The sequence below is a fragment of the Podarcis gaigeae genome, assembly GCF_964106915.1.
Source record: "Podarcis gaigeae genome assembly, chromosome: 6".
Lineage (NCBI taxonomy): Eukaryota > Metazoa > Chordata > Lepidosauria > Squamata > Lacertidae > Podarcis > Podarcis gaigeae.
Window position 1 is genome coordinate 42,029,059 of NC_139682.1, and position 21,742 is coordinate 42,050,800.

At 44.6% G+C, this 21,742-nt stretch overlaps 1 protein-coding gene across 2 annotated transcripts in view; it reads left to right on the top strand.

Annotated features, from left to right (window-relative positions):
* Positions 1-21,742, top strand: part of PIK3C2B (phosphatidylinositol-4-phosphate 3-kinase catalytic subunit type 2 beta) — a 90,635-nt gene that overhangs the window by 19,764 nt on the left and 49,129 nt on the right. The window contains exons 2-5 of one of the 2 annotated variants that reach the window (XM_083745657.1): positions 6,930-7,951; positions 12,734-12,834; positions 14,165-14,319; positions 14,952-15,072. In XM_083745657.1, the coding sequence (XP_083601783.1) occupies positions 7,028-7,951; positions 12,734-12,834; positions 14,165-14,319; positions 14,952-15,072 (1,301 nt within the window). In that variant the 5' untranslated portion in view covers positions 6,930-7,027. Of the gene's footprint in view, positions 1-6,929; positions 7,952-9,948; positions 10,449-12,733; positions 12,835-14,164; positions 14,320-14,951; positions 15,073-21,742 lie in introns of those variants that run through there. The other variant, XM_083745658.1, reaches the window with a different exon arrangement.

Sequence of the window (21,742 nt, forward strand, 5' to 3'; positions counted from 1 at the left end):
CGAATCATCAGGACAGAAGCCGTTAAGCAGGAAGTGCTGCGTCTTGCCTTCTTTTGTCTTTCCTTTTGCAGATGGTGCTCACATGCACATCGTGGCTCACGGGATTTCTTCTCTCCTACTGATTACTGCAGTGACTTTGATAAAGCCTCTTTCTGCTGTTCTAGTGACATCCAGTAGCTGTTAGGAGAAATAGCTGCAGCTTCATGGATGGATTTGAGCATGGGAAATAGCTGGTTCTAGGAGTTAAGGGTTGATTTGTGTACGGCCTTAAAGGGGGGGGGGGGCTAATGCAAGCACAATAGCTTTCTGCATTAAGGTGCAGCCCAGATGATCAGGACTGGGATAAGGATCTGTGTTCAAATCCCAGCTAAGTCATGGAGCTTCTGGGGTCACTGTGCTTGACCCAGTTGCTTTCTTTCAGCTTAACGTAACACAGGGTTGTGATGAAGGAAATTACCTTATTTCATTTCATTCTTCAGCCCAATATTGTCTCTGCTGATTTCCAGGTCTTATTAAAACTGGGAGAAATTGGTTTACTACAACCCAAGGTTGCAAACCATGGTTTGTGGTTGCAAACTGCTAGGATTGTGGCCAGAGCTTAAATGTTTGGACATAACAGGTAAGTATATACGGCTTAGCAAGTCTTGGAAGTATTGCAGTAAGTCAAGAGATCGGGGGTGAGGAGCCACGACCAATAACCATGGTTATTATGGAATGAAGATTATTACATCTGAACTGATTCTAAAAGTGGTACCTGCAGATTTTTTAATGTCTTGTTAACTGGTTTTCACAGCAGAGTTGTAATGGTAGTAGCTGTAAATTTTTACCCTCCAATCAAACCGGTGATGAAGATGTGTGCAGCAAGGTTGATTATTATTAAGTATTCATAATACAGAGTTACAATGGTACCTAAACTTAAATGGTGCATGAACAATGGTACTTAAACCCAAGAGAGAGGGATGAAGGATTCAATGGGCCTCATAGGCACAACTCCCTTTTTAAGTATCCAACACGGGGCTGGAACATAATGGACAGGATATGCTCTTATTGAAATCATTTCTTGCCTCTGCTGTGCCCATTTTCTACACAAACAACATTTTTGGTCCACAATGATTTGGCATCCCTCAGTAAAATCAGATTGTCCTGTGGGTGGAAGCAACCTGCCAAGAGTTGCTTGCACGTTGCCACTATTGGGATGAAAAATGCACTCAGGAAAACATCACCCTGTACTAATTTTTCTTCTTTGGTGCTTTTCACTTGAATACTTGCTGCTGCTGTTTATTTTCTTGCTGTTGCTGCTTATTTAACCCTAAGCATGTTCTTAAAACCTATCAGTTTTACTGCTTTGAAATTGGCATGCGATTGCACAACTTTGCTGTTAGTATCGTAATATTTGGAAGCAACGTCTTAAATTTGGTGCCATATATTTCTATGTGCGTAGGTCAGGCTGCAACACAGTCATGAGTTCTGAGTCCAGCCCACCAGCTGAAGACCAGTAGTTTAGAGTGGAGGGGAGGAAACCTGTCCAGAAGTTGCTGTCTTCCGTCTCCCATAATCCCTGGCCACTGGCCAAGCCGAATGGGCAGATGGAGTCCCACAATATATGGCGGGCCACAGGTTCACCACCCCTGGTCTAAAGCAACCCATTTGATAATCTCTGAAGATGTAAGGTTTGGTATTGGTCGGACATTGAGAAGCGAATCATTCCAAACCCATTGTATCATGGACTCCTGACTGACTTTTCTAGAGAGAGGGTTCCTGATCTCACTCTTCCTTGCTGACCAGGCCATGTAGTTTATTGAGGACATCAGAACGCTTTGTATCTGGCTTTGTCATGTTTCTCACTAGTTTTATTATCTGTTGCTATTATTTTGCGCCGCATTGTTTGTTGTGGTGAATCATGAGCTGCTAGTTTGTGGCTGTTTTGCTGCCTAAGAACAGTGTTCGCATCATGTCGAGTGCTTCCATGCAAATTGCAGCAAGCTGCTTTGATCAGCTAGAGTATTATTAATTAAGGGCCTGGAGCGCCACAGATTGATGGGATGCAGTGAAGAGATGAAGGAGGTTGCTGTCTCAGTGATGCCAGTAAAAATAGGGCACCTCTTCAAATCCCCTGCTGGGTTTCCAGTGAAGTGCTTTAAAGTCATGCTTCAACATATTTGCCTTAGTGTAAAGGAAGAACGCCAGCAGATCATCACGGAATAATACTTTTTCTCACTTTCAGACACATTCATTTATGTATTCTTTATTGCAGTTTTAACATGCCTTTTCTCCAGAGACTTACAATGCAGTGTGCAGGATTAGCCCAAGACAGCTTGCTGCCTGTTGTAAACGTTGCGTTGTGCCTCTCACTGTCCCATTTCACATTCAGAAGCCAGCTGAGCTGGCAGTTGCACCTTATTTCAGCTCTGGTGATGAGCTCTAGTGATGAGAGGACAGTGCAGCTCTGTCCTCGCCACCACTTCCTGCTCTCCAGCTTCTGCTGCTGAGGCAGCTGCTCACTCTGTCTGATGGTAGGACTGGTCCTAGGTAACTGAAGTTAAGAGAAGCTTCCTGGTCACTTTGTTTGAGTTCTGCAAGGAAGCATTTGACATAAAGATCTTTATTTTATTTTTTAATGGAAGTGATCTCTCTGATACGTAGTTCTGATTATAGACGGTCAGAAGCAGGTTATGGAGTGGAGTGCCTTTGAAAAAGTAATGTTGACCTGCTTTGTTTGCTAGCAACAAAATTCACAACCATACCCCTTTTTTTAGTGACGGAGCTAAATTAAACAGCAAAAAGCAGTTGCAAGGTTTTTTTCCTGAGCTGTTAGCAGATCCACAGGTGTTGGGTTAAAAAAATATCCAGTCAAGCAATAGAATAGTGTGGTGAAGTGGTTAGAGTGGTGGATTGGGATCTAGGAGGTCCAGGTACAAAGCCACATGCAGACATGAAGTTCACTGAGTATTCTTGGGAAGTCACTATCTCCTTCAACAGGGGCAACTTTCTGAATGTTACTGGACTACAGCTCCCTGACCACTGGCCATGTTGGCTAGGGCTGATGGGAGTTCAAGAGCATCTGGAGGCCAACAAATTGGCTACACCTATCTCAGACTGACCTACTTCACAGGATTGTTGCGAAGATTAAAATAGTAGGATCTAACCGGGTGGCGCTGTGGGTAAAACCTCAGCGTCTAGGACTTGCCGATCGCATGGTCGGTGGTTCGAATCCCCGCAGCGGGGTGCGCTCCCATCGTTCGGTCCCAGCGCCTGCCAACCTAGCAGTTCGAAAGCACCTCCGGGTGCAAGTAGATAAATAGGGACCGCTTACCAGCGGGAAGGTAAACGGCGTTCCATGTGCTGCGCTGGCTCGCCAGATGCAGCTTGTCACGCTGGCCACGTGACCCGGAAGTGTCTGCGGACAGCGCTGGCTCCCGGCCTATAGAGTGAGATGAGCGCACAACCCTAGAGTCTGGCAAGACTGGCCCGTATGGGCAGGGGTACCTTTACCTTTAACCCTAGAATTTGTATGTCAGCCTGAGACCTGTTGTGCAGGTAGATGAGATTAAAGTTTCTAATGACCCACTGTTGTGGTCTATATAAACACAGAGCCAAGCATGCTCCATTGTACAGTGGTACCTAGAGTTAGAAACGCCTCAGGTTACAAGCGCTTCAGGTTACAAACTCCGCTAACCTGGAAGAGTTACCTCGAGTTGAGAACTTTGTCCCAGGATGAGAACCGAAATCATGTGCCGGCGGCGCAGCAACAGCAAGAGGCCCCATTGGGCGAAAGCACGCCTCTAGTTAAGAACCGTTTCAGGTTAAGAACGGACCTCCGGAACGAATTAAGTTTGTAACTAGAGGTACCACTGTATTGCAAAACTGTTGGGCAGGACCCATTTTATAGGAATGCAGAGCCTCTGCTGTGCTGCATGAACCTCCTGAGGCTGTTCTGCTCTTTGTGATCTTTTCCTGCACCCAAGACAGAGATTATTCTTCCTCTGAGCAGCCTTATGTGGCCTAGAATCATAGAATCATAGAGTTGGAAGAGACCACAAGGGCCATCGAGTCCAACCCCCTGCCAAGCAGGAAACACCATCAGAGCACTCCTGACATATGGTTGTCAAGCCTCTGCTTAAAGACCTCCAAAGAAGGAGACTCCACCACACTCCTTGGCAGCAAATTCCACTGTCGAACAGCTCTTACTGTCAGGAAGTTCTTCCTAATGTTTAGGTGGAATCTTCTTTCTTGTAGTTTGGATCCATCGCTCTGTGTCCGCTTCTCTGGAGCAGCAGAAAACAACCTTTCTCCCTCCTCTATGTGACATCCTTTTATATATTTGAACATGGCTATCATATCGCCCCTTAACCTCCTCTGCTCCAGTCTAAACATGCCCAGCTCCCTTAGTCGTTCCTCATAAGGCATCGTTTCCAGGCCTTTGACCATTTTGGTTGCCCTCCTCTGGACACGTTCCAGTTTGTCAGTGTCCTTGAACTGTGGTGCCCAGAACTGGACACAGTACTCCAGGTGAGGTCTGATCAGAGCAGAATACAGTGGCACTATTACTTCCCTTGATCTAGATGCTATACTCCTATTGATGCAGCCCAGAATTGCATTGGCTTTTTTAGCTGCCGCGTCACACTGTTGGCTCATTTTCATTTTAGATCCTTTTCACATGTACTGCTCTCAAGCCAGGTGTCACCCATCTTGTATTTGTGCCTCTCATTTTTTTTGCCCAAGTGCAATACTTTACATTTCTCCCTGTTGAAATTAATCTTGTTTGTTTTGGCCCAGTTCTCTAATCTGTCAAGGTCGTTTTGAAGTGTGATCCTGTCCTCTGGCGTGTTAGCCACCCCTCCCAGTTTGGTGTCATCTGCAAATTTGATCAGGATGCCCTTGAGTCCATCATCCAAGTCGTTGATAAAGATGTTGAATAAGACTGGGCCCAAGACAGAACCCTGTGGCACCCCACTAGTCACTCTTCTCCAGGATGAAGAGGAACCATTGATGAGCACCCTTTGGGTTCGGTCAGTCAGCCAGTTACAAATCCACTGAGTGGTAGCATAGTCAAGTCCGCATTTTACCAGCTTCTTTCTTTACAAGAATATCATGGGGCACCTTGTCAAATGCAAGGTATTTGGCCTAGCCAAGGTATTCTGGCCTAGCCGGAGCAGATCTCAGGACCTCTACTCCAGGAAGTGGAATTCCAGGGTAGGTGATCAGCTGGCTGAGTGAGATCTGGCTGCCACTGAGAACTCTGTGGTTGCTGTGGTTTGCATGGTTTAGGGCTGGGGCTAATAAGACAAGTGGTGTGTTTATTTGCTTTTTCTCCTCTTCTTTCTACACTTGAGTCATGAGAGGAAGAGAATCAAAAGGATTATGTTGTGCATGTCCCAACAGCTCTTTGTGTGATCTGCTCTTTTCAGGTAGCAGGCTGCTTTGACCTCTGATAAAGGTTATGCGTAGTCCAGTCACTTGCCTATTTACTTGGAAATGATTAAAATTGAGTTCAGTAGGGCTAGGTGAAATAGATTGCCAAAAGAGGACAAAAGTGGACACGGATTTGAATGAAATTTGCCTATGGTAATTTATTTGTAATTATTCAGAAATAATTACTGTACTTTTAAATATCTCGCCATGGCGAGGAAGACTGTGACCAGGTGACCTCTGCATTTGCTCAGTCTGTGCTCTCTAGGTGCTAACTGTTGGTGGATAATAGTCTTCTATCACTTCTTTATCCTCCTTAAACCAGATTTGGATCTGTCTGAACTGTAGTGTCCTATGGGCTTTCACTGTCTGAGAACATCTTGCAGCAGCTATGGCTAATTCAAAGAAGCATCAGGACAACAACTTCAGTTATCCTATTTACTGGTGCACAATACTTCAACACTCAGCAGGGCAGCTAGGACTTGCTAGGCAGGTGAGACTAAGGTTCCCACTGAACTATGGAGGGAACCACATTGAGAAAGGAGAGGGGAGTTTCTAGGACAAGCCACACTCGCTATGCAGATGGCCCTTCAAGTGTAGGATGTCTTCAAATAGAGGACTGCCCTGTTCCCTCTTTGAGGTAGGACACATGGCCTATCTCGCAGTAAGGTTTACTCCCAAGTAAGTATGTATAGGAGCACACCCTTAGCTTGTCTTTACTTACAGCATCCAAGTGTGTCAAGAATATAATGGAAAACTAATGGAGTGTAACAGCAGGCATATTGCATACTCATGAAGCCCTTTAAGATCCAAATAATGGAGTTTTAGCTGATTTTAGCTCTGCAGATGTGGCATGGCATGCATCTCCTTTGCCATCGAGCTCTCCCCTTTTCCATCCTTCTGTCAATCTTTAACTTCTTCTCTTGCCTCCAAACAACGCTGCATTGTTCAATTACGGAAGAGGCGCTATAATTTTTGCATAGTATCTGGCTCTAAATGAGTCACATCATCTGTAGAATATGGTCTAAAGAAAATAAGGGTGTTCTTGACAATATGAGGAAATTGATCAGAAGGCTTCTGGGCTTCCTTATCCTCGATAGAAAACAACTATCTTATTCTGGTCTCATCACTAATCCCACAGTTGGCTTTAAGAAAGTCATGTGAATGCTCTGAAGTAAATTTCAGCCGGAATTTTCTGGAACTCAATTCCCGCACCTCTCAGGTGGGTGCCATTGTCATTATGAGAGAACAAGGGGGGGGGGTCATGGTGAGTTCAGGCACCTGTTTCTCTAGAAAATAGTTAATTTAGTTACTCTTGTTGAGTGCACCTCATATACTTTTCATCAGAAACTGGCAGAAGATACGTCCTCCTGAGGGGCAGATAAGCACTAAGAGACCCAGCTTCACTTGAGGACTCCTGTCCCTCCAAAAGTGCATGTCAACCAAAACTCTCACTAAAGCTGATAATTGTTCATGAGAACTGGCCTGTTTACACTTCCTTTTGGTTTCTTCACTTGTAGGTGACTGGTGGCACAGCATGACTTTCTTCCTAAGCCCTGAACTGAGCACCCAATAGTCACTGGATTCAGTGGCTTCCCCCCTGCCCCCCTTACAAGAGATGTCTGGAACTAGAGGCAATGGAGAGCACTGGAAGTCCTTGGAGTCCGTGGGGATCAGCCACAAGGAGCTGGCTCTTGCGGAAGCCCTGCAGATGGAGTATGATGCTTTGTCCCGCCTGAGGCAGGATAAGGAGGAGAGCCAGGCGAAGCAGAATACTGACCAACCTCTCATTTCCTGGGATGATCCAATTCTGGATTACAACAAGCCTGCTGTAAGGAATGACTGCCACAATATCAAGGTCATGAGAGGCCTCTCTGGCTCAGACTCTACCCTAAACTACAATGACCTCTCTGGCCAGGAGGTTTCGAGAGCTTTTGGGACCAACAACTCTACCTCATCCAGTCTGCTGCCCGAGCCAGAGAGCCAGCCTTGGTTGAAGGGACCTCTCTCCAGCGACTACTTGTACATCTTCGACAGCACGGGGGGTGACTTCCTCACTGACCCCCCCAATAGTACACCTCACCAGAACAGCAGTAGCGGCAGCTCCCCTAAGAAGCTTTCTCCTCCCCCATTGCCCCCTCGCATTGCCATCTGGAATGCCTCTGAAGTGAACCAAGCTTCCTTGAAAGGCTCCCAACCCAATGATATCAACATGTTCTCCTCAACCCACGAGAGGGCTGATGGAAAATTGCTAGGCCGTAGAATCTCGGAAGAGGACCCGTACAGCACAGTGGACTACGATGGCATCAACGACGCCATCACCCGGCTCAACCTCAAGTCCACTTACGACACCGACCTTCTGAGGGATGCCCCGTGGAGCTGGAAGGAAGGCAGAAGCATTTTTGAGAAAGAAAGCAGTGGGAAGCCGGTTGCTCGCAGCAAGACTATGCCTCCTCAAGTACCTCCCAGGACCTATGTCTCCAGGTCTGGTGGACGGAAGAATTCTGGACCCAACAAGAACCGGAGGATATCAGCAGATCCGGTAAGGCCATTTTTATGTAAGCAGAATGATGTATGTCTAAGGAGCCTGAGTGGTGTGGCAGAGGGATGCACATAATGTTCCCTGCCTTTGTTTTCAGATGCAGTGTGTATCATTACAGGAGTCAAATTATTTGGTACATTTCCTAGCATTCACCAAAACCAAACTCTTAGTCCTTAGTAGAAGTTTTTTATTCCTCCAAAGATTATTTGTAGCTACATCTCAGAAAAAGTGGCATCTCAATGGATATAACTGTTTTCTATGCTAAGTTAAGCCATCAGAAAATGGTTAGGGAATGCCTGCCATAAGGCTACCTAATCTGCTTTCCCCTCTCCTTTCCCCCACACATATTATGATACAATTGTTGAAGGATATCGTGGAAGCTTTTGTACATACAACTATAGGTGCAAAGGCCACCACCCAAGGATGTATGCATTCTTCAGTGTGGACATTTGGGTGGAGGGTCAACTGAAACGTTGTTTAAACCCAACTAAGTACAACCAAGTGTTTTAAAAGGAATCGAAAAGGGACAGAGACAAAGTTTGCATGTTTTGAGTGACGGTTTGTGAACCTATCCATGATACAGTGAAAATCAGCTTTTATTTTCTAGGCATTTGAATTTGACAGCATTTGAAATGTATGAATCCTTACTAAAATATCACATGCAAGGGTCTTTAATATTGCTGTGGGATGCTTAAAATGTTTCTGTCCACCAATAGCCATAGCTGTCAACTTTTCCCTTTTCTTGCGAGGAATCCTATTCGGAATAAGGGAATTTCCCTTAAAAAAGGGAAATGTTGACAGCTATGCCAATAGCAGCTCTTTTCTGTGGGAGGCAAGAGGTTAATTCTTGCTCTGTGTGTGCTACACTTCCAATTCTGATCACCCCGACTGCTTCCTTTTTTAAAAGAGCAACAACCTCAAGCCCTCCCAAACATACTGAATAGGTTTAACATAGTTTGTTTGCTTAGATTTCAAGTCCTCGTGCAGCTGTATCCTGTGTGGCTCATAGGCATACAGTTTCACAGTAATCCAGTCCCACCAGTCCTCATGCTCCTGGTTCTCTACCCTTAGTATCTGCTTAACATATGGAAACAACAGATCTCTTCTCCATTTCCCCAGTTTATGAAGACAGGACCTTGAAGGACAGCTATTGCTTCATCAGTGAGGCAGCTCAGACTGGGAGCTTACATAGGAGCTGGAGGCTCCACCCCTTCCTGGCTCTCTGCCAGGCCCCGATTCAAGCAGTTGCTGCCATATGCTTCTGAGTCTTTTTGAGTCGAAGTATAGCTAGTTGGACATTTCAGCAGCAGTTGGTACTGAAGGTCCTGCTTTTCTAAGCCATTTCTTCTGTTTTTAGGAAGTAGGGGTGCGCTGGGAGGCAGAAGAAATCTAGTCAGTCTGTGAGGGTTTTTTCCCCCCTCCATTTCTCATTTTTCCAATCTTAAGTTCAGTTTGCATCAGTTTGCCTTTTTAAAAGTCCTCATGAAAATATGCTGTTGTGCTAGTAGGCTCTTGACCTACCTTGCAAACTTTTGCAAGCAATTTCCCCTAATATAAGTCATTTTATACTATTTTTAGTAAAATGTTTGCTCTTATGCATGAGTCCTCTAATATGCACTGACTTTTCAGGATCCCTGGCAGCATGGAGGTCTGCTGAAGGGCCCTGCTCCCCTTCCTCTTCCTCTAGGAAGACCATGGGTTGCACTCATCACCCAGTCCCACAACGTTAGGTCTCTTCTCTGTGGGGGAACCACTCTCTGTTTGTCCATTTTACACGAAAATGCTGAACTGAAAGGCAAAGCTCTTGTGGAAGTGCACAGAAACAGCTGCCTAGGATGCTTCTGGAATAACAGATTCTGAACTTGTTTCCTCTTCCTCATCCTGACTTAAATGTCACCATGGGAATTCATTGTCCCACTTGTATGTTGCCTCTACTGAAGCTTGCTGGCACACATCAGCTGCCTTGAAAGGGCTGTCTACATCTGTTGTGCTATTTATATGATCCACACAACAGCAGTCAAAGGGAAAGGCAGCGTCCAGTAAAAACTTTCCCCAAAAAGCGTGAGTCCATCCTAGCTGTTAGAGCTCCTGCTTCCCAGAAGCTACAGCTTCTGAAATGTCACATGGTCCTCAGGCCAAATGTTTCCTGTTAGTAAGCAAGGATTGGATGGAGTATTTGCATCTTCACTTACCTTCCCAATCCTTTTTTTAAGGATCCTAAGAAGAATCACATAGCAATAATTTTTTAGAAGGAATCCTTTGCTGTAAAAGATTCTTGGAAACAGGGGATATCCATGGGGATATCCTTTCCTTGCTGCTTCTGGGATTGTGAATGGGTCTAAGGCGTATTTTTAGACATAGGAGTAGATGACAAATACCTCTGGCATCTGAAGGATATAAATACAAGCAAGCTCTCCACCGTCACTAAACTTCATGGGACCAACTCTCCCTGTACGCTCAGTGAAAAATGTTGTCAGAAGCTGCTGGCAGAGGTTATGTAAGTCGTTCTCTGCTTTTGCTGTGCAAGAAACTAATTATAAAGGAGCATTAAAATTGTCTTTAGTGTCTGTTGTGTTCTGTCCTTTTCTCTCTCTTTTTTCTCCCTCTCTCCCCCTGTTCCTCTAACTATTTGGTGGGTTAATTGCTCTGACAGTGGGACCTTTGTTTGCTTTGAAGGAGTGAATTGAGGCTCTGAGACCATGTGTGCACTCTGGCCTGGCATTCAGAGTGTTTCTGTCCTTGCTCCTTATCCTACTGTAACATTTGGGAAGGAGGCACTGGAAACAAAAAGAAATGTTTTTGAGAATTCTCCCTCTTCTGAAAATAAAAGCTTAACAACAACTATCTCGCCTGTGTGATGACAATGATGATTTTTTTGATTTTTTAAATTTTAAATGGCATCTGCTTCTGCCAGGGCTGGTGCATAATAATATCAGCACCATCCCAGCAGAGCTACAGATCTTTGAGAGAGATTGCATAAGAAATAACCCAAATGCATATGCAAGGGGTATGAATCTATGTGCATGCAGTCTTCCACTAGTTTCTTTCCAGAGCAGAAACTTTAGCAAAGTTTAGTTTGGGTGGAGGATCCTTGGTATAAAAACTGAGTCTTTACAAACAAAAACCACTGATGAATGCACTGTTCTACAAAGACTTTCCTTCCTATGGGGTCATTGATTAAATTATGGCCAGTTTTCTTTTAGGCTGTGGAATGCTATTTAGTTCCTTTTTGCCATACTATAACTGTTTGTTTACGTTATGTTTGTACATCTCTTTGGAAATGTTTTTAGAAAAGTGATTTAGAAATATTTGAAATAAATCATATAAATATAAATATGGTGCAGATCAGGCTGTGGACCAGTGTAGGCTGCTGGATGTGTACCTACAGCTATCCTCAGAACTGCTAGATTACAAATCTGCTTTATGGTATGTTCAAGCACTGAACTTAGATCATATCAGTTCATCCGGCATTCATAGAATCATAGAATCATAGAATTGGAAGAGACCACAAGGGCCATCGAGTCCAACCCCCTCGCATCGAGTCCAACCTCCAAAGCAGATATATTCTGCTTTTTTTTTCTTCATTTCTTTTTTTTTAAAGGCAGACAATAAATCCAAAGCTATTTGCAGCAGTTATGAGTTCTGCATTGGCTCAAAGGAGTGCAGCTGTTGTCCTCATATCAATAACTGATATTAATCATTGAATTAATAGCTGTAAGCCAAAGCAAGAACCTCCTCAATACAGTGAGCTGGATAGATCTGCAGCATAAGCTCAATGCACAACTTAACCCACATTTATCAGAGCACTACAAGGCTGCCAAGGCTGTTAGGGTTAAGGTGGGTTGAATTGAAGTCATGTGGAGAAGAAACTCTCTCTCACGCTTCATCACGTGCAGACATCTGTCTTTTCTACTCAACCATTTTTTTGATATCCTAATTTTGTGGGTAGAGAAGATGAGAAAGAAATTTGATTCAGTTCACATTTAAAGGCAGACTTAAAAAATCCACACTTTTCAAAACAATATGCAAACTGAAACACAGCCATCCTTCAAAACTCAGTTTTCAGAATTTTGCAGTGCTGCTCTATAGCAAAGCAATGCATACAAAAATACATAATATTAGGCCAAAATATGCATATAAATGCATATATTCATAAAAGTTACATGTGCGTTGGGGAAAATTGTTTACAAAAAATGTATTTGTCAGAATAGTGTACAAAAATGTGTTGGTTGGAAGAAATTCGTATTAAAATGCTGATGAATTTTCAGGTTATGTTTTGTTTTTGCAAAAAAATTGCAAAGTGCTGCATAAATGTGGAGAACTGAATTTAAGATTGGAAAAAATGAGAAACAGAGAATCAAAAACTGACAGATTTGCCCAGTTGACAGTGTAGATTGGTGTACCTTCTCCATGAATTGACCCTACGCACAGATTATATGAACCAATAGCACTTCCTCTTGCACAAGAGGAGCAGAGACTTTTCTCCAGCTGTAGCCCCCCACCCACCCCCAGGCTACATCCCTCATCATTCCTGAGGGTCGCTGACCATCAGTCAGGAGTGGCTTGGGTGAGATGAGGAATAAAGTCTGCAGCATGGAGAAAGAATGAAGACCCTGTTCAAAGAGGAAACTTCACTTGTGCTGATTAAGATATAATCCTGTATACTGAATTATGGAAATAAAATAAATCTGAGATTGGCCAGTGTACAAGTTGGAGGTGGATAGTAGAAACTATATTTCACTGAGAGTATTGTCTCTATTTCCATTTCTTGTTTGGTATCAGACCACTTCTCAACATTATCCTGTGGCCAATGGCTATGAGCTGTTTGAGGTTTCTGAGGAGAAGGATGAAGAGGTTGCTGCTTTCTGCCATATGCTGGATGTGTAAGTACAGGCAACTCCCCCTTTGTGTGGGAGTTGCTTTGTGGGTCTTTGTGTGTGTTGGCATAAGCCCACCCCGCTCCATTCTGCCCCCTTCCATGGTGCATGTGTATTGAATGGGCACAAAATGGTCACCACCTGTACCAATCTAGGACTCATCAAAGCACCCTACTAAGGGGATCCTTTGGCTGCAGTCCTCCTTGGAACCTAAGTATCTACAAGGGAGCTCTGCATCAAAATAGCAGAGTGCTGCTATTCAGAATTCCTCCCAGTCCATTCCAGCACTGCCCCACAGTTGGTCATAGGCGCCGACTCCATGGGGCCTGAGGGGGCCTGAGCCCCCTCAAAAATTCGTTTGGGGGGGTTCTGCCCCCCCAATAATTTAAGAAAATTATTAGTTATATTATGCTTTGTAAAATCACAAAATTATGTTGGTATTTTTTATTTTCCTTGTTTGACGATAGTTACCTTTTAAAATACATTCAGTAATGAGTTAAAACAAAGCCACTCCCGATCTAGAGAGGGGGTGGGGTTGCGGGCTCTCGACCCATCAACAATCTCGCGAGAAGCGGGGATTCCCCCTAGCGCATTAATATTCACCGCCCACGGCGGCAGCCAATCGGCTGCCGCAAAGGGCGGGCCCTCACAGGTTCACTTAAGGTCGGGGCAGCCCGGGGCTCGCCCCTTTCGTTCCCCCAGCAGCAGCGGTTTGGAGGTCTTGGCCCCCCCCATATTTTTTATAAGTCGGTATGGGCCCCCGCCCCCCCCATATTTTTTATAAGTCGGCGCCCCTGCAGTTGGTCAACGTTCTGTGCCCATTGAGCATGCTGAGTCTTCATTGGGTTGCCTTTGCTTCCCATCCCCTCCAAGGGGGCTCCAGAAGGACCAGAACTTACAGAACTGTGGTTGTGGTCAGTATCTGTAAGTGGGACCTATGATAAAATGTTCCGTTGTCGAGTGCTCCTGTTACAGCCGGCCAGCCATACTCTACTGCATTCCATTCCCTCTTCCACCTAGTTTTCCATTACCCCCACGAAACAGTCAGCATTCCTTTAAGGCAGGAATCTTAGATTTGGTGTTAGCTTAGCCAAATATTTCAGAAGATCAAATCAGTTATCTGAGTAAATGGGAAATTGAGAATCTCAGTAGCATAATACATTGGTATAAATTTTAACAGGGGTCAAAGATGAGGAGATCCAAGTGCAAAGACCTTTGCCAGCGTCCCCTTATTTAAAAAAGAATAAGGAAAAAGATGAGATCCTATCAGATGCCACAAGGAATGGGCATTTGGTGGTAATGGAAACTAATTGTACCCATCTCATTTTGCCCACAGACTTAGATCTGGCTACAGTACCAAGGACTATTCTCTTACTGGTTTTGTCTGGAGTGCTGTCAACCTCAGTCGTGAACACCTTGGCCATGGAGTCAGCTTGAAAGTGACTGTGGTTTACGATAGCCTGCAGGAGCCTCTCACTTTTACTTGTGACTGTAAGTTTTGCTGGTTTGAACTGGGATGCACTTTCCGCTTGTATCAACAGAACAAATGTTCCCAAACTGTGGTCTGTGGACCACTGGTGGTCCATAAGCTCCATTCATATAGTCCACAGAAAGATGCTGGAACAGGCCAGAATATATGTATTTGATCTTACTCTTAATATTTTTTTGGGGGGGGATGACAGAGACGGGGGCCAAATAGACCAGGGTTATATTATCAAAGAGGCTAACAAGGGCTTGTCATCTTTTATTTTTAAGTAATCCAAGGAGAACCCCAGCAATTTTCAAGTGGTTCCTGGGGGCAGGAATTTTTGAGAACTGTTTCAGTATTAGGTATATTATATTCTTCTTTTCACGGCAATGAAGTGAGCTGCGCTAGAAGTTAATACCACAGAAGTCTCTTCTAGACCTAGGTTGGGAGTGTCTGGATGGTTTTCTGGTGACATTTTGTATTGCTGTGAAGGGAACAGAAATATAATCAGGTTCTGGGAGAATTGTGGAGTCTGTGATGCCAGAGGGAGTCTACTGGACTTAAGAGGGAAAGGCCCAGGATGGCAAATTCCAGGGAATGTTGTCTTGAGACTCATCATGCTGTGATTGTTCTCTCCCTCCCCCCCTCCTGGCAGGCTCCTCCACCGTGGACTTGCTCATCTATCAGACTTTGTGCTACACTCATGATGACTTGTGTGATATCGATGTGGATGACTTCGTTCTCAAACTGTGTGGCCTTGAGGAATTCCTGCAAAAGTGAGTCAGTGGGCAATGCTTGTCCAAAAAAGTTTAGGCTGCCAGCTTATACTCACTCACTTTGTAGTAAGCCCCATTAAATTCAATTAACATCCGAGTAGACATATAGAGGCTTGTGCTGTAAAGACTTCCTGCCTGGTTTTTCCTTTTTCTTTGTCTCCACTGGTGCATTCTAAATCTTGTGCTCTCATGGTGTGCTGCAGAAATAGTTTAGAGACCCTGATGTCTTGTGGGGTGTGGGATGCTACCTATGGAGTGCTGCCCTAACAATCACAATTCTTTACCTTTCGGGACCACACCGGTTTGCAAGCTTTGCACATATCTTGAATGGTGGTCGCTAGTGCTGTGTGGCAGTGCCTACCTGACTCCATCACTGGTGTCACTGCCAGATACCAGGTGGAGGAGGGGTGAGGTGGCAGTGAGGTCAGCCTGGTGCAAATCTACTGGCTGAGCCAATCAAGTGCACTGCTGGTGCATTTGCACCTCACAAACCTCATCCCTCTTCCTTCTAGTAAGTTGCAACAATGCTAGTGATGGGAGATCAGGTAAGTGCTGTTGCCCCATTGACCACTATTGTTCTTTAACCCTCTTACAAAGTGTGTTTTATAGATCCTCCCTCTGATCGTCAACGATTCCCCCACCCCATCCCACAGAATGTTGTGTTAGGCCGTTCCATAGACTTTTCCCATCACTGAAGACTGAAGGGCCACTTGGGGATAGAAATCTCTTTAAATAAATAAGCAGAGAAATAGAAATCTGGGTTAGTTAGTGCCATGTTTGTCAGGATGGCATCAGTCACAATTTCACAGCCTCCATTTGGGATACTTCTGTGACTTCACCCATTTGCTGCGTACACAGTTTCCACTAGTTTAATCATCTCTTGGCATATAACATCCGCTTCTCCCCAAAGCAGGGTGATGTGAAGCCTGAATTATTTTAGCACCTGTTAGGAACATAGTTAGGGCTATGTGATGTATATGATAATGATTTTTTAAATCATTGAGCGATTCCTGCCAAGACACCCCAGCGGAAGCCTTGGGCTGTGGAAAGATATTGCTAAACCTCATTGACTGTGTTGAAATTCATGTTCCATGGAAGAGTCACTTCATGAATTAGGAAGGTGCCAAGTATCCCTCTTTAGATGACTGTCATGCTTATAAGGTGATAGATGAGTCAAATAAGTTGCATTTCTTTAAGGTATTTGTCTTCAGCTTGTGCTATGAAGCTGTGTACGGTGATAGACTATCTTAGTGCTTTTTAGACTGATTGGGCTCCTGTAGTTCTCTTCCAGTTCTAGCTGCCAAATGGAGGATGTGCATTGCTTTCTCTCTGAACCCCAATACAACAGAAATCTTACGGAATGGTCATAAATGAAGCAGATAGAATGTGCTGGAGACTAATGCATTCCTTGATGTCATCATCAAGCAGACATAGCTGGAAACTGGGCATTTAAAAGGCAAAGATGGTTTACTGCTATACTTCTGTCTCCAACTGCTTCCGCAAGACAGTGGACAATTGGTGTACTTTGTGATGCGGAACTGTAGACAGAGAGCTGTTGTATCCCTTCCATATGTGGTTCTGCTTTGAGCAAGCTGCACAGTGGAGCACATATCTCCTTCCCACATTTGCTGCCTTTGAAAAACAGTCCCATCTTTGGGGCTCTTTTTTGCTTCTCATTGGTACTGAGTGGTGTGGTTAGATGAAATCTCCTCTGGGGGAATAATGAAGATACCATCTGCTTTCAGCAGAAAATCAATAAACCTTGCCTATGGGTTGGCTGTCCTCCACCCGGGAACTAGCACTCCAAGCTCTGGGCAGACGGTTTAGACCACCCGACCTGCCCTCCTTGACCATGGTGTGCTGCACTTCCACCAAACAAATTACTCATTTATGTACGGAGGCATTGAGAGTGGCTTTGCCGTTTTGATCTTAAGAGCTTGTGGTCCAGTTACAGCGACTGGGAATGCAAGTTGGCAAGTGCAAACTGATTATTACTGGGACTAGCTTGTTAGTGAACAGAAAACCACAGAGCCCTCTGCGGACAACCATTCTCTCTCTCTCTCTCTCTCTCTCTCTCTCTCTCTCTGTGTGTGTGTGTGAGAGAGAGAGAGAGAGAGAGAGAGAGAGAAGGAAGGGGGGGTGCGCAAGGGAGAGCTCAAGCACTGAAAGCCAGATCAAGGGAACAAATATCCCAGATTTCATTATTTATGTATGGAACACTATGAAAGTTTTTGTAAGTCTTGAGGCTATTTCGTGCTCTTGTGGAGCCCTGGCAGTGAGCAAAGTGACCTAATCCATGGTTTAACTTTCTCTGCATTGATGAATGACAGTGAGAGAGAGAGTGTGTGTCTAAACGGCTCAGAGATCTAACTATATCACTTTTGGCACCACAAGATCTCTTAGCACTTTCGAGCATGCACTGTCTGCGTAGCAAATCTCTTGTGACTGCAATGGAGTCCAGGGATGGCTGTCTGTCGGAAGAACTCAGCCAACCACTGCAGGGGGGAGTTGGGAAACAATGTCCCAGGCTGAAGCCCATAGAACCAGTAGGAGCTATTGAAATATTTCTTCTTAGTCCTTGCAATGCTTTCTTATTTTTAAACGGCCACGTTGCCACCAGCAGAGAAATCTCTTTTCTTTTTATGTAACATGCCTTAACTAAAAGCAGAAACAAGAAATTTGTATCAGATGAGTAGAAGCTACACTGCCAACCTAGAACCCACAGGCGCCGTGAGTTTTCCCCCCTTTTAAGTTGCTTTTTTTCCTTGCAGAGGCATCTGGCACCGTATTTATGGAAAGCAAAAGGCCTGTTCATGAATTACAGTCTATATCATAAGTGCAAACTAGCAAGGCATCTGGTGGTTGCACAGGCTGCAGAGGGGTGGCCATCTCCTTGCTGTTCAAATAATGGTTTGGTGATTAATGAGCTGGACTGGGATTGTAGACAACTCTGTTTGAATCCAGCCACTAATTAAAATGGCTATTGGGTCCTGCACATAATGCTTCCTGGCCACCCCTCCCTCCCATAGTGACCTTACTCATATTTGTGTACTCTCCTGCACATCTGGGTCCCTGATTTGTTCTCATGGGTTGCACCCTGCCTGGAGGCTGTTTTCGTAGTCCCAGGTGTCTGTAGCTTCCCAGCTTGTAAACAAGTAATAGTGAGACGTAGCCAAGGCAGTAGAAGCAACAAATTCTGGCTCCCGATCCCTGTGGAAAACCCTTCTGTTAGGGCTCAAAGACCGTGTGCAGAAGGCAAACAAACTCTCTTAAGGTCCTTAAGGCAGCTTTCTTCAACATGTGGGAGTTCAGGCCGCTTTTAAGACCTGGAGGGCTGAAATTCCCCTCAGGGCCATGGTACAAGGGCCATGCTGCCTGTAGCACTTGAGACCAGGGCGAGTTTTGTTGGTGTGTAGCAGGCCTTGTTCAGTCCCCTTGCTCTCCTAGAAAGACAGCCTTGTAGAACTATACAGTGGTACTTCGGGTTAAGTACTTAATTCATTCCGGAGCTCTGTACTTAACCTGAAACTGTTCTTAACCTGAAGCACCACTTTAGCTAATGGGGCCTCCCGCGCCGGAGCATGATTTCTGTTCTCATCCTGAAGCAAAGTTCTTAACCTGAGGTACTATTTCTGGGTTAGCAGAGTCTGTAACCTGAAGCATATGTAACCCGAGGTACCACTGTATTCCATGTGCGCTGCCTCATGGCTTCTGTCAACGAAGAAGGAATGCCGCGCCCTCTGGGATTTAAAATTTATGCTTCGCAACATGGGGGCACAATTTTATTGTATCCGTTTGGGAAGCTTAGCACAATAATCTTGATATGAATAAAACTGGTGGTTTTTACGGGCCTGCAAAATCTCTGCCCGAGCTCAAAAATGCAGGCATTCCCTGTGCAAATTGGCACGCAGGCTGCGCCCCCCCTTTTCCGCACGTAGATTGAAATGAAATGAGCTGACCCTTCTCTCCGCCTGTGTTGTACGCCTGCCTTCTTGGCAGGACACAAAGTGCCGGATGCAGACAGCAGAAATGCTCCTTGCTTGACCTTCCATCCGGATGGAAATCTCTCTAATGAGCTAGTGTGCAAATGCCTGCTCTGCTGCAGCAGCACCTTCAAAAGATATTTAGAAACCTCCTCTTTTTTGCAATCGAGCTTCCCGTCTTCCCCAAACAAGCCTCCCCAAACCCCTTCATTGTTTGGCTAGCAGGATTCTTCGCTTCTTGAAGACAGAGAGGTGTTTGGGGTTTTTTTGACAGGCCTACCTTCAGTTCTTTTCACACCACCAGATAGAAACTGGAGGAGGATGAAGTGAGGGTGTCATCTTTCGACAGCTGCCCTGCACCCCCCTTTTCCAGCCCTCCTCTAGTGAGGGACACTGGTTCGCCACCAGTGAAATTGTCCAGAAAAGCCCTGCTGCGACACTACCTCACAACAGGCAATTGAGCAATTAAAAATGGGAGCCATTTGGCGCTTTCTGGAAGAGTGCAGCTACCGTCCTCCTCTAGCAATGGTGAGCCTGCCTTTCTTTCACTGTGTTGGAGCCAAAATAAATAGCAAGGGAAGGAAAAGCTCCTGCTATGTGGTGGTTGGGGACTCACGCCAGCATGGAGGGACACCAGGAGGTCACAGGCAAAGTTCCTTCACACCTGGAGTTCATTTATTTAATTTATTTCATCAAATAAATAATTTCATCAAATTTAATTTATTTCATCAAACTGCTTGATTGTAAAACAAAAACCTCAACAACATTCCTCTTCAACCAGGCCTTTGGCTGATTAATATTCTACGGCCTTTTAAACGTGTTTGGGGGGAGGGTATTTTTGTTTTTTTAAAACTATTTATTTTGTGCTTCTATCCTGCATTTTTATCTTGCAAGCTGCCCGGAGATCTTCAGATGAAGGGTGGTATAAACAAAACAAAATTAAAAATATATAAAGCAATGAAATCAAGAACAATTGATAACTGTACTTTGAAACATGCAAAAGCTGGCCGTGAGATCCTGTTTGACAGTGCTAGGCAAGCTGTTAGCAACTAAAAGGCAAGCTATAAAGCAGAAAGGGACATAGCACAGGCTTTCCACATTCTGTCCATCTTGGTGCAAATGGCCAAATTATTTTATTCTTGCATGTGACAATCTCTGAAATAGACAAAGTGCTGTTACCAGTGCACAGTTGAAATGGTTTTAGTAACCAGTCCAATTGTTACATTGGGAATATATGGCAAAAAGAGGAAGGCTTTGTTTCCTGCAGTAATGTTATAAACTGGCGGCCCCTCCTTCCAGACAGCTTCCCCTAGGACAACTTTGCTGCAGTTTCAGCTTTAATGCACTGCAACAATTTTGTTGCTTCTTTTGCTGACTTGGCAGTTAGCTAGCAAATTGCTTTTATTCTCAAACCACATGCGCTTGGGGCATGTACCATTTTTTGGATTTGCTGAAGGCAGTCTAAGAAATAAAAGCGAAAGAACTCTGGTTATCTTTTGTATTTTTAAATGTTCTTATTTGGAATTCCATAATGATTTTATGAAGTTCAGAAAAATAGTACAGCACTAGAATGGGGGGAATTTGTTAGGTTTTTGTCCAGGCGATATCACATGAACAAATCCCAGTCTCTGTAATAATAAATTTTCCCGTGAACATTTTAATTTGTTTGAGCGATAAAACCTTTTGAGCACTGCGTTTCAGTTCCAGTTCTAAAGGAGAGATTTTGAAGCACTGGATAGCATGTTAGAAAACTAGTGACAGCTTTTATTTAAACATTTTGTACATGTCAGCTAAAAGGCAGGATAGATGTGGAAATGGAGGACGTGTCTGCTCCCACAAATTGATTTAATGGTCATTTAAATCCTAGAATGTTGTCCAAATCCAATAGACTTCAATGGGATTTGGGGTTGAGATACACGTGTCTCCTTCAATAAGGGACTGTTGATTTCTGTTTGTTGTGAGGATGAGCTCTTAGGCTTTGTGTTGAGTTTGTTCGTTTACCCCTTTTCCCCAAAAAATTATTGTATGTTTATCTGTTTAAATATATATAAATTCCCTCCCTCTCCCCGCATAGAAGGCAATCTTAAAAATAAAGGAACTCAAAGCATGGATCAGGGTAAGTGGGAAGAGTAGCTTCCTGAGTCTTGCAGTGGCTTGTGAATCAGCACTCAGCACAGTCCGGCAAGGAGACAGGAGGTTGCCTAAATCCCACATAGACTAGCAGGCAGCATTCTGCATAGCTGATGCCTCCTGGAAACAAACAAACAAACAAAAAGTTGCAGAAGTTTGTACAGTCATACCTTGAGTTGAATGTGCTTCGGGATGAGCGTGTTCGAGTTGCGCTCCGTGGCAACCCAGAAGTAACGGAGCGTGTTACTTCCGGGTTTCACCACTTGCGCATGCGCAGACGCTCAAAATGACGTCACACGCATGCGCAGAAGCGGCGAAAAGCAATGCGTGCGTGCGCAGGCGTGCCATCGCTGGTTACGTTAGCTTCTAGATGCAAACGGGGCTCCGAAACGGATCCCATTCGCATCTAGAGGTATCACTGTACATCTATCTCAGAATGTCTGTATCCGCCTGTGCCTTTAACTAAGCTCTGATCTGCACGATTGAAGGTGAGGGGTTTTCGCAAACAACAGTCTCCTGTTTCCCTCAGCTTTTGACACAAGTGCCCTTCTGTAGAC